This window comes from Labeo rohita, chromosome 21, assembly GCF_022985175.1.
Source record: "Labeo rohita strain BAU-BD-2019 chromosome 21, IGBB_LRoh.1.0, whole genome shotgun sequence".
Taxonomy (NCBI): Eukaryota; Metazoa; Chordata; class Actinopteri; order Cypriniformes; family Cyprinidae; genus Labeo; species Labeo rohita.
Window position 1 is genome coordinate 29,980,514 of NC_066889.1, and position 13,013 is coordinate 29,993,526.

The 13,013-nt window shown below is 26.3% G+C and overlaps 2 protein-coding genes across 10 annotated transcripts in view; one reads left to right on the plus strand and one right to left on the minus strand.

Moving 5' to 3' along the window:
- The window catches only part of LOC127152307 (transcription factor 4), a 180,909-nt gene that overhangs the window by 156,087 nt on the left and 11,809 nt on the right, over positions 1-13,013 (plus strand). For all 8 annotated transcript variants that reach the window (XM_051092895.1, XM_051092896.1, XM_051092894.1 and 5 more), the window contains one exon: positions 9,204-9,336. In XM_051092895.1, the coding sequence (XP_050948852.1) occupies positions 9,204-9,336 (133 nt within the window). The remainder of the gene's footprint in view (positions 1-9,203; positions 9,337-13,013) is intronic.
- The window catches only part of LOC127152320 (vitelline membrane outer layer protein 1-like), a 232,385-nt gene that overhangs the window by 73,914 nt on the left and 145,458 nt on the right, over positions 1-13,013 (minus strand). The window lies entirely within an intron of this gene.

A 13,013-nucleotide genomic window follows, 5' to 3' on the forward strand; every position in this document is an offset into this window, starting at 1 on the left:
GTCATTTTCTAGTTAAATATCTAAAAATCATTAAAACAACACAAATTTATTTAGAAAGTTTCTGTGCATAAGATATTAGAGCCTGTTTGCATACTTTGTTTTTACATTTTGCTAATTTAATACATTAAAAGGTCTAAGTCAAAATGCACTTGTATTAAAGATAACTGCTGTAAACTAATTTTAATATTTTTATTTTGTCATTTTCCATCTAAAAAATCATTAAAACAAGACACATTTATTTGAAAAGCAGCTTTTTTTTTTAAAGATATTACAACTTTTATTTTTTTAACTTTATGCTTTAAACATAAAAATCCGCCAGTGCAATGAGACAAAATACACTCATATTGAATATTACTGCTATAAACAAATGAGTATTTTTGTTGTTTTATTGTTAAATATCTAAAAAAAAAAACCATTCAAATGAGACATTTATTTGAGAAGCAGCTCTAAGACAACTTTTTTCTTACTTTTTTTATTCGATGCATGTTTTTACATGTGCATTTTGTTTTATTGCACTTGAAAATTATTTTATGAAAAAAATCTGGCAGTAGCGAGACAAAATACACTTGTAGTAACTCCTCCAGACAAATTTGAATGTTTTATGCAGTGTTGCTTCTCAAATACTGTAAATGACTTGAAAAAGTGTGTGTTGCGCACTAAGCCGGTTTAAGGGCGATTGGAGACTCAGGTGAGGTTTGAAGCCCGGCGTGGTTTTTCTCAGCCTGAGAAAATGCTGTTTTGGGCCACAGAGACGCACAAACAGCCAGCCATGACTACAACACAGGAAACAGCACGTAATTACGCCTGTGTGTGTGTGTGTGTGAGTGTGTGTGTGTCTGGGACTCACAAAGACGCACTATTCGCTGCTCAGACGCCCCTCTTCCATCGCCGTGGAAACGCAGCCGTACAGAGAGCGCTTTGTCATTACACTTTTACACACACACACACACACACACCATGTTCATCAGCTCTTCAGCGCCCCCTACTGCTGCTTCATCCAGCAGCGCTTCATCACTTCAGTCTGTCATCCATCAGAAACATTTGATAAATAATATTATACAGTATCGTTTTATTATATTGTGTTATGTTTCATAAGCTTAACAGATCAGAAAATGGCCAACGTTTACATATTTGATGTACTAAATTTGTTCAACAGCTTCTGTGAGTTGGAAGTGTTTATTCTTTCATGAAAACTCTTGATCCTGTAAACCTGTTAGACAACGTGAGAACCAGCGCTGTGTGTGTCTCACTGCCAGAGAACAGCTGTGTGTGTGTGTGTGTGTGTGTGCTGTAGATTCATGAAATCATGGGAAAGAAATGTTGAGAGTTTGTCTGGGAAAAACAGTCGCATTGACAGACAGCAGAGATCACTGTCAATGACACACACACACACTCACACACTCTATAACAGGCATATTTTGAATATTGTTTTTATTAGTGCTGGAGTATTAGAGAGGAATGACATGGATAGTGAAGTAGTCACCCAACGGTCAACGTATTGACATTTTAACTTAATGTTTTTACTTGTATTATTTGTTGTTTTTATTTGTTTCATTTATTATTTTGTCTTTAATAATTTTCTTATTTATTCATTTGATTTCAATATTTTTTATCATTTATTTTATTTATCTTTAATATTTTTTTATAATTTATTAATTATGTATGGTTTACTTTATTTGTAGTGTTTTATTTTTGTTTTGTTTTTTTTATTCTATGTATTTAATATTTTTTATTTTCATAATTTTATTTATTTGTTGTTTATTTTATCTCTAATATTTTTATTATTTATTGCTTATTTAATATTTCATGTTTTTATAATTTGTTTATTTAATATGTATTGTTTACTTTATCTTTAATATTTTACTTTTGTTTATTTTATTTTTAGTCCTATTTAATATTTTTATAATTAATTTATTATTTATTGTTTATTCATTTTATTTAAAAATTTTTTATAATTTATTAATTATTTGTGGTTTACTTTATCTTTAGTATTTTATTTTTGTACATTTTATTTGGTTGTATTTAATATTTTATATTTTCATAATTTTATCTATTAATTATTGTTTATTTTATCTCTAATATTTTTATTGTTTATTGCTTATGTAATAATTATTTCATGTTTTCAGTTTGTTTTTTTAATATTTATTGTTTACTTTATCGTTAATATTTTATTTTTGTTTATTTAATTTCTAGTCTTATTTAATATTTTTATTTTTATCATTTATTTATTGTTTACTATTTTTAAAATTTTGCTTATTTTATGCTTAGTCATATTTAGTATTTTTATAATTGTATTTTCTTAATTATTCATGGTTTACTTTATCTTTAGTGTTTTATTTTTGTCCATTTTATTCTTAGTCCTGTTTCATATTTTTAATTTTTATAATTGTATTATTTATTATTTTATCTTTAATAATTTTCTTACTTATTTGATATTTCTTTCATGTTTTTTATAATTTGCTTATTTATTATTTCTGGTTTACTTTATCTTTAATATTTTATTTTTGTTTCTTTTATTTTTAGTCCTATATAATATTTTTTAATATAATGTTATGTATTATTTGTTTATTTTATTTTTTATATTTTTTATTATTTATTGCTTATTTGATGATTTAATTTTTATTTTATGCATATCTTTATTATTATGCAGTATCTTTAGTTATTTATTGCCTAATTGTACACTTTATTTCTTGCTGAAAATCTAATGACCCGAGTTTCTCTGACAGGGTTTGAGCGTTTGATCTGTTTAAAGCGAGTTCCCGTCTCTCTGACCCTGTCTCCGCATTATTCCGGCCCGTGACCCCATGACCTCTTTATTTCCAGGCCTCGACCCGGCCGCTAAATACAGTATTGTGTTTAGAATCCGCCTCATCGTCTCACGCAGGAAGTTGGTCTGTTCCGCTCAGAGTAATGTGACGGTGAGCCGCGGTGTGTTTCCTGCGCTCGTTTCTCCCGCCGCGTCTCTCTGGGGGTTTTTCTGCAGGATATTCTTGTTCCAGCTTTTGTTTGGACCAAAGCCGTTTATTTTTAGGACTGTAACCCTGTCGCTCTATTGTTTGGCCGTTTGATGGATGGACATTTGATTTGGCCGGCGACCTTCAAATCACACACACATACATATGGAGATAAATACACAATTAAACATGCATTCATAGCTTTTTCCGTGCAAACATAATTGCATAAATATATCACACATTTTGATGACTACATCTTACTACAGAAAATGACCTTACTACAAATCATCGTCCACCAGCCAACTCACTGATATTTGTGAATGATGTTTGTTTTATTATTTATTGTCTATTTGTTTTTTCTTTAATATATTTATTTTATTAATTTGTTCATTTATTGTTTATTTTATTTTATGTTTTATATTTTGTGCATATCTTTGATATTTTTATTATTCATTATTTATTTATTTTCTTTAATACTTTTTATTTCAATTTTATGTTTAATATCTGCCAGTAGGGTGAGAAAAAAAAAAACAGTTGATTTTTCTGGTCATATTGACAGATATTTGTTCTTGTTTTAAGCAAAAACTCGTGTTTTTATATATTATATATATTTTAATATTTAATTATTTTGCTACAAATATACCCGTGCTATTTAAAACTGGTTTTGTGGTCCATGGTCACATTTGAACTTTTAAAGTTTTAATTTGTATTATTAATTATTTTTTATTTTTAAATTTTGTATTGTTTATTTGTCTTTTAATACTTTTAATATTTTATTTATTTTTGTTATTTTATGCAAATCTTTTATATTTTTATTGTTTATTGTCTTAATTGATTTTTCTAATAAAAAATAATAAAGAAATATTTAATAAAAATACTTTTCTTTACATTTTTTCTTTAAATAATTTTTTCTTTAAATATTTTCTTTAAAAATATTTGTTATTTTATTTTATGAATTTGTTTATTTATTGTTTATTTCATGTTTCATATTTTGTGATTTATTTTATGTTTATCTTTTTATCATTATTATTATACATTTTTATTTATTTATTTTCTTTAATACTTTTATATAATTTTATTTATTATTATTATTATTATTTATTTATTTATTTATTTTTTTTATGTTTAATATCTGCTAGTAGGGTGAGAAAAATACTTGTTAACATAATTTTAATGCATTATTTTCAATATTAATAATTTTGTAAAGAATCGTTATAAAGAAGGAGTAGATGTTTCTAGACTCTGAGGGTCTGTGTAGAAATAAAGCATCTTAATTCAATAGAGTCACCAGGAAGCAATTTTCTCTCTTTCTTTGAAAATGCTTTGCTAATTTGGTCTGGGTTTTTTGTAGTTGAGAGGAATTTTCTAAAACCAGGTCTGGTGTTCTCGTCACAGATGTCACGAGATCCTGGACCACCCTGGAAGAACCTCCTCAGAGCTGAAAGAGACGTATTCTGTGCTTTCATAGCATTTATTTTTCATTTAGATGCTCATATGATGAAAATCGAAGCCTCATGCACAAGTCATATTTTCATGATCATTTCCATCCATTAAACAGGCTTGTTTTGCTGCTGTACCTTTAAAGGCTTTATGTAAATGAGCTCTATTATAATCAGGGCTGGTCATGTGGGTGTTGATGTGAAAATGTGGGCGGTCTTATGTTAATGAGCTGATCGTTGAGATGTCAATCATGATGATTTCTGAGTCGTTTTTGTAGTTTAGTTTCAAAGTGATGTTTTTGGATTAGTTACAAAACATCAAACTTTATAATATTTTTAATATTTAATTAACTTCAAAATAAAAGTCCTTTAAAAACTTTTAAAGCAAAAAAGTCTGATATGATATCATATATAGGATCTGATATCATACAAAGACTGTTTCTCTCTCTCTGTGTGTGTGTGTGTGTTGAAAGCTGCTGTCAGAAGGCCGTCTGGTCCTCATCTCTCTCCTCACACACACACACACACACACACACACACGCAGCTTCACAAAAGAGCTCTGTGGCAAATAAACACCATCAGTCTTCTAAGGTCTCGGTTAACGACTAACCCCTAATTAACTACAAGACTGAGAGACTGCAGGAACTCCACCAGAATGAGTTTCCCACAATCAGTCGGCCAAAAATGAGCATCCTGTCATCATTTACTCCTAAACACGATTGTCCTTCTCGTAGAACACAACAGGAGACATTTAGAATGTGCAGACTGATCTTTAAGATACAATTAATCAAAAAAGCATGACAATTATGTATTAATTAATAATAATAATAATAGTGCTTGCGTAATATGGAAAAAACTATTTAAAACATGAACATCAACAACTGAAATAAATTATACATGTAAGTTATAAAATTTATATAAATTTATTTATTTATATAGATTTATTTATTTATTTATTTTAAATATTTCTATTTAGCTTTATTGTTTTATTCTTTAAAAATAAAAAATATTTTTCTTTTATTTTTCTTTTATTAATTTGTTTTTTTATGTTTCATATTTTGTTGTTTTTTATGCTTATCTTTGATGTTTATTATTATTATTATTATTCAGTATTTATTTGTTTTCTTTAATACTTTGATTTTTATAGAATTTTATAATTGTTTTTTTTTTTTTAATTATTATTATTTATTTAATTTTATGTTTAATATCTGCCAGTGGAGTCAGAAAACTAAACTTAGTTCAAAAAGAAAACAAGATTATTTTTTCTGACCACACTTAAATTATAATATTAAAAATTAAAGCTGAATAGAAATATTAAAAAATAAAAATAAAAAAATAAAAAAGACAAAAATTACAGGTTTTATTCTTTAAAAATATTGCATGAAAAATTGAAAGTGAAAAAATATTACCATGGCAAAATAAATGAAGTACTAAAATTACTAAAAAATAAAACTGAACACTAAAAAAATTGAAAAAACTGAAACTAAAAATTAAGTACTACAATAACTAAAACTGAAATAAAATATCGTTTAAAATATTAAAAATAAATAAATAATACAGTTAAAATTTGTTACATGCAGTAGAAATATTATACGAAAAATATAAATATATATAAATGGAAATATAAATTAAAATAAATTAAAATTAGAAATGTTGTCTTGGCAACTAATTGAAATATGTTTAAGTACTAAAATTACTAAAACTGAAACTGAAATAAAAAATCAGTTAAAGCTAAATATAAATTTAAACACTAAAAAAAAACATAAATACAACTTAAAATAGAAATTAAATGAAGACTGCAAGTATAAAAATATATTTTTTATGGTTCAAAATTTAAATAAATAATAGCATAACTAATACTATTATAAAAATCAATTGAAGCTAATTATAATAAAAAAACTAAAAGGGACAAAAAATGTTAAATGCAAGAGAAATATTGGCAACTAATCGGAATAAGTAAGTTGAAGTTGAAGTACTAAAATAACTAAAAATAAAATAAATAAATAAAATATAGTTAGAAATATTAAAATAATAATAATAATAATAAACAAATTTAAAGTTGTTACATTGGCAACTACTTAAAATATGTTTAAATACTAAAATTACTAAAACTAAATTAAATAGAAACATGCTAATAAAAACTAATAAAAAAAAAGCTAAAAAATACTAATTAAATGAAGACGGAAAATATACAAATAAAAGCTGATTCAAAATATAAATAAAGAATAGTATAACTAATACCAAAATAACACAGATATGGGCTACAATCATAATATTTGTTATGATTTTTGGAGCTCGACAGCCCCTGATATGGAAAAAGTACTGTGCAAATACTGATAAACATCTGATATTGTGCTTCTTGGAAGAAAACATGAGGAATGACTTGAGTTTGAGTGCATGATGATGAATTATTAATATAAACAAAACTACAATTTGCACAGAATCTCCCTTCATTCATGAAAATCCTCTGGCACATGCATTTATAAATCATTTTAATGCATTTATCAATACTTCCTAGTAGTTTTTGCTCAGTTTAACCACGTTTTTTAATTTTATCATGTTTTATAAATTCCTCAGAATGATCCGGTTCAACGTGTGTCAGTAATTCACTTTATTAAATAAGTGCGGTCAGAAGCTTTCCCTTCTCCTTCCGCCTTTCTGCGACATTTTCTGATATTTGCATCAAGCCACCGGGAGACAATGGCATCCCAGCGCCGCTCCGTCATCGGATTAACCGGAATTACAGAGAGAGAGAGAGACGCGCCGATCTCCGATTGTGTCCTTAAAACAAAAACAGAGCGAGCGCGAGGGAAGCAAACTTGTGCCAAATCACAATTCCTGCTGGATGTGTGTATTATCGAGGGAATTAGGGAGCCCACAATTAAGCATATGGGCATTAAGATAATTGTCAGTTGTGTTGGCGAACGTGATGGCAGACAGATGGATCAGACTCAGCCCGCTCTCCGCTCGGCACCATGGGACATTACTTTGGATTTTACCTGCCTGAATAAATTCACAGTGTTTTCACCAACGGAAGAAGAAGAAAGATTAGAGAATGGAGAGAACGACAGAGAGAGAGAGAGAGAGAGAGAGAGAGAGTTCGGCTGTGTTCACACTCACATACTGCATACTACTCACACTATATCTGTGGTGTGTAGTGTGTGTTGAAGACCCAGATGACATGCGGTACAATATTTGGTTAAATGTGCCGTATAAAGCACAACTATTCTATCCCACAATGCAATTTGACCCTCCATACAGTGTGAGGAGTGAATGACATTTTAAATATTTTTATTTGTTGTTATTGACTTTTTTCCCATTATTTAAAAAATAAAATATTATTTTTATTTATAAATAATAATTACAGTGTTTTATTATTTTTATTTTTGTCTTTTTATTCACTTTTATTATTTTTTAAAATATTTTATTATTTTTTTATTTATAATTTTTTAAAAAAGAATAATTACTTTTATTTTACATTTTATTTTTTACATTTGAAAATAGAATAATAATTGAATGCAGAGTTGGTGAGCAGAAGAGACTGAATGTTCAAAACATTTAAAAAGTAATAAACTCAGCTAATCATCAAGTTATTTAATATTTTTTTAATAGTCAATTTATGTTTTTAATATAAAATATTTTATTATTTCATTTTTATTGTTATATTTTCTTCTGAAATATTGAATTTGAAGTTTAATTGTAGTTATATTTAATATGTTTTTAATATTAATAATAAATCAATATGTTAGATGAAATACACCAATTGTAATATATATATTAAATATATTATATATAATTTGTTACAGATGTTTTATAGTTATATTTTTCTCTTTTTATTGTCTCTAATTTTAACGTTTTATCATTTTGTCTCTTTCTTCACTTTTGTTATTTTTAAAATAGTTTTATTATTTAGCATTTTTATTTAATTTATTCATTCATTTATTTTAATTTAATTCCAATAAAAAATTAATAATTACGTTTAATTTTTTTAATAATTAAATTTGTTGTATTTGTTTATATTTATATTTTTTTTTCCATTGATCATTTTAAATATAAGTAACATTTTTACATTTAAGATTAATTATTTTGTATTATTTGTATTATTTTTTTTTTTTTGTCATATTATTTTTATATTTGTCTTTCTTGACTATTTTAATTTTTCATCATTTTAATTTTTCATTAATCATTTCACTTCATAAATAACAATTTTAATGTGTCATTATTTTTATTTTGCTCTTTCTTGACTCTTTAGTTTTTTATTAATTGTTATTTTTATTCTAAAATTTATTACATTTAAAAAAATTATTTCATGTTTATAAATGATTATTTTTGTAATGTTTTATTTGATTATTTTTACTTCTCGACTCTTAATCAAATCAAACTGAATTTAACCAAAACCTTCATTCACATTGGGAATAACATGTGGAGTATGGCATGCATTATTCTGCATGTGTTCTGTTACATATGACACATTTTTGGAAGTGTATTAAATATATTCCATGCATGCATAATTAGCATACTATTCAGAATATGTATAGTGCATACTACAGAAATAGTATAAGTAGTGTGCTTTTCAAACAAAGCCAAAGAAAGAGTGAATGATGAAGGATGTAAAATGGAGGTGTGCTGCGGGTTTGTGTTTGTGAAGGTGTGCGGCGCCCTCTGTTGGCCGTTAACGGCGGAGCGACTTGAGCGTTCAGGCCTGTGTGGAACTGACAGCATGTTGTGGATGCTTTAATCTGCTCTTGAATGAATGCATTTGCATGTTTAGATGCGTTTGTAACGTCTCTCTCTCTCTGTGTTTGTCCAGGTGGGCGGCCATCGTGAGGATGCGGTGGGTTTGAGGAGCGGACACTCCATCGTGGCCAATCAGGTGTCAGTACCGCAGCTTCCTGTGCAGTCGGCCACTTCCCCCGACCTCAACCAGCCCGATCCGTACAGGGGTGAGCGTTTGACACACACACACACACATAAACACACACACACGCTCAGGCTGGCATCATGTGGGCACAGAACGGGCAAAATGCCAACCGCCCGCCCTCCTCCATCTGCCGCCATTTTAGAGCATCACCACACAGATGCACGTACGGCGTATTCCCACGGTCATGGAGAACACGCAAATAACACGGCTTTCTTATTTATAGGCCACGGATATGACTGTTTTTAACTTTGATCATAATCAGAAATGTTTGTTGAGCAGCAAATCAGTATATTAGAGTGATGTGACACTGAAGACTGGAGTAATGATGCTGAAAATTCAGCTTTGATCACAGAAATAAATTACATTTTAACAGATATTCACATAGACAACAGCTATTTTAAATTAAAATAATATTTCACATTTTTACAGTATTTTTGATCAAATAAATGCGGAAGAAACTTCTTTTAAAAACAATACTTAAACGATCGTATTCATTAACTCTGTAATAGTCTTGTAGCTAAAGTTATTTAATATATTTTTATATTTATGTTTTTCCGTATTTTTATTAATGTTAAACCAAACTCTAATACATTTATATTTACAATTAGATTTTCTGCTAAAATATTGAATTCTTGAAAATATTGAATTTGTTATTGTTATACTTTCCTCTAAAATGTTACATTTTGATATTTAATTCTACTTATATTTAATGTTTTAATGTTAATAATAAATCAATCCTTTAGATTAAAAACACAAATTGTAATATATATTAAATCTATTATATATAATTTATTGAAGATATTTGTATATTAATATTTTCCTCTTTTATTGTTAATTTCAAACCTATATATAGGTTGTTATTATTATTAATATTGAAAATATATTATTTTTATTGTTATACTTTTCTCTAATATATTGAATTTTGATGTTTAATTCTAATTACATTATGATATGTTTTTTACATATATTATAATATGTTTTTTTATATATAATATGAATATTATACATATTATGTTTAATTCATTAAATATATTTTTTACTGTTAATATTGAACCTATATATAGGTTGCTGTTATTATTATTATTAATAATATTGAAAATATAGATTTTGGCATTTTATTCTAATTATATTTTATATATTTTAATATTAATAATAAATCAACTTTTCTATAAAAAACGCAAATTGTAATATATATTAAATATGTTATATATAATTTATTAAAGATATTTTTATAGTTATATTTTCCTCTTTTACTGTTAATATCGAACCTATATATAGGTTGTCATTATTATTATTATTAATATTGAAAATATTGATTTTTTTTATTGTTATACTTTTCTTTAAAATATTGAATTTTTACGTTTAATTGTTATTATATTTAATGTATTTTCTGTATTAGTAATCAATATTTTAGGTGAAATACACAAATTGTAATATATATTAAATGTATTATATATAATTTATTAAAGATATTTTTATAGTTATATTTTTTTGATAATTTACTGTTAATGTCGAACCTGCACGTGTTTTTGTTGTTATTATTATTATTGTTACTCTAAAATATAGAATTTTGATGTTTAATTCTAATTCTATTTAACATATTTTTAATATGAATAATAAATCAATATTTTAGATGAAACACAAATTGTAATATATGTTAAATATATTATGTGTAATTTATTAAAGATATTTTATAGTTATATTTTCCTCTTTTACTGTTAATATCGAACCTATTTATAGGTTGTTATTATTATTATTATAAATTTTTTGTTGAAGTACTTTATTTGTAATTATATGCAATACATTTTCAATAGTAATAATATTTAATACTTTTTTTAGATGGACAAAAATTGTATTTAGTATATTTTATAGTTACATGTTCCTTTATTATTATTAATATTGAACCAAAATATATGAAACCCATTTTTGTTATATATTATAATTAGTGTAATTGTTATTGACATGTAAAGTGTTTATCGTGACGCTGTCCTCTAAAATGTTAAATTGTGTTGAAGTAGTTTGTTGTAAGTAGTTTAATCTCTATTAAGTGACTCGTAAGTCTCTAACATCACATCAGCTCTTCTTTTTCATCACATCGGTCCGGTTTGGTTTTGTTGATTTCGCCGTCGGCGTCCGCTGGCCGAACCCCAGCCTAATGTGTGAACAATTACGAGTGTGTTAAAGCGTGCGCTATATTTCAAATATGAATATGTAGAGGGAAATTGTATATGACCCGGGAAGTGAGGCGTAAAAACTCCAGGCTGCTTTAAAGCGGCGCTCGTGCTCTTCTTGGCAAACGCTTTCCTGTGTGGAAAACCCAGCCAAAGAGTTAATGAGGTGCTGAGTGCTGTAAAATATGAAAAGCAGCATCATAAATAACAGCACTGAGGATCACAGATGATTATTTGTGAACGCCATCCAGAAGGAATTCATCAAGATCCCGCTGGAGCGCCTACAACAGTACGAACGTGGACTTTCAGACGTTTACTAGAGTGTACCGTGGTTCTTTAGATTGGTACCATGGTAATATAGCACTGTTGTGTAGTCTATTTACAAAAAAGTACCTGAAATACTGAAATTCATGTACCATAGTTTTAATATGGTGCTTCCAAGAATACCACGCTACCGTATTACCATGGTTTTTTGAGATTATTGTTTAAATAACATGAAGTATTACATAAAAACATGAATTTTAGTGTCGTGGTATATTTTAGAGTACCATAGTATTACCATCAGTGTACCATGGTACAACTAAAGTACTTTTCTAAGTGCAATATTATGTTTTTGGACATGCATTTTGATAATATAGTGTTTGTGACCATGTGACCAAAAACAAAAACTTTAAGTAAACTAAACATTCATAAATAAAAAGAAATTAAAAGAAAAAAAAGAGGGATACAATATAAAACAACTGAAGATATGTTTTAATTATTTTTAATTTATTTAATTATTTTAGAATTAATTTTGTTTTTTAAAAATTAATTTGTATGTCTTATACTACATATACTATGAAAATATTTTGACATCTTCTGTACCATACTAATAATACAATATTCTGTAAAATAAATTGAAAAGCATTAAACATTAGTTTACATTAATAAACTAAATCTTAAATAAAAAGGAAATTAAAACAAAAAAAAGAAAAAGGGGGGTGCAGTATAAAATAAATTAAAAATTAATGTTTTAAATTCATTTTTTATTGTTATTCTTTTATTTAATTTTGTTATTCAAAAATATTTGTATGTATTAAAATAATTTATGAAATTAAAAAATAATAATAATTTAATATATTTATTGTTAGGCATATACTATAAAACTATTTTGACATTTTCTGTACCATACTAATAATACAGTAAAAAGGAAAAAGGGGGATACAGTATAAAAAAATTAATTAATGTTTTAATTCATTTTTTATTGATGTGTTTTTTTATTTTCTTATTTAAAACAATATTTGTATGTATTAAAAATAAATTATTATTTTTATATATAAGTTAAATTATTTTTTTTTAATAAAATTTAATTAATAATTTAATATATTTATTGTTAGGCATATGCTATTTTGACATCTTCTGTACCATACTAATAATACAGTATTCTATGAAACAGTAAATATTATTTTAATGTTTTTTAAAATTTAAATTTTGCTTATTTAGTTATTTAAATAAATACCACAATGTTTTTTAATTCCTTTTTATTTAT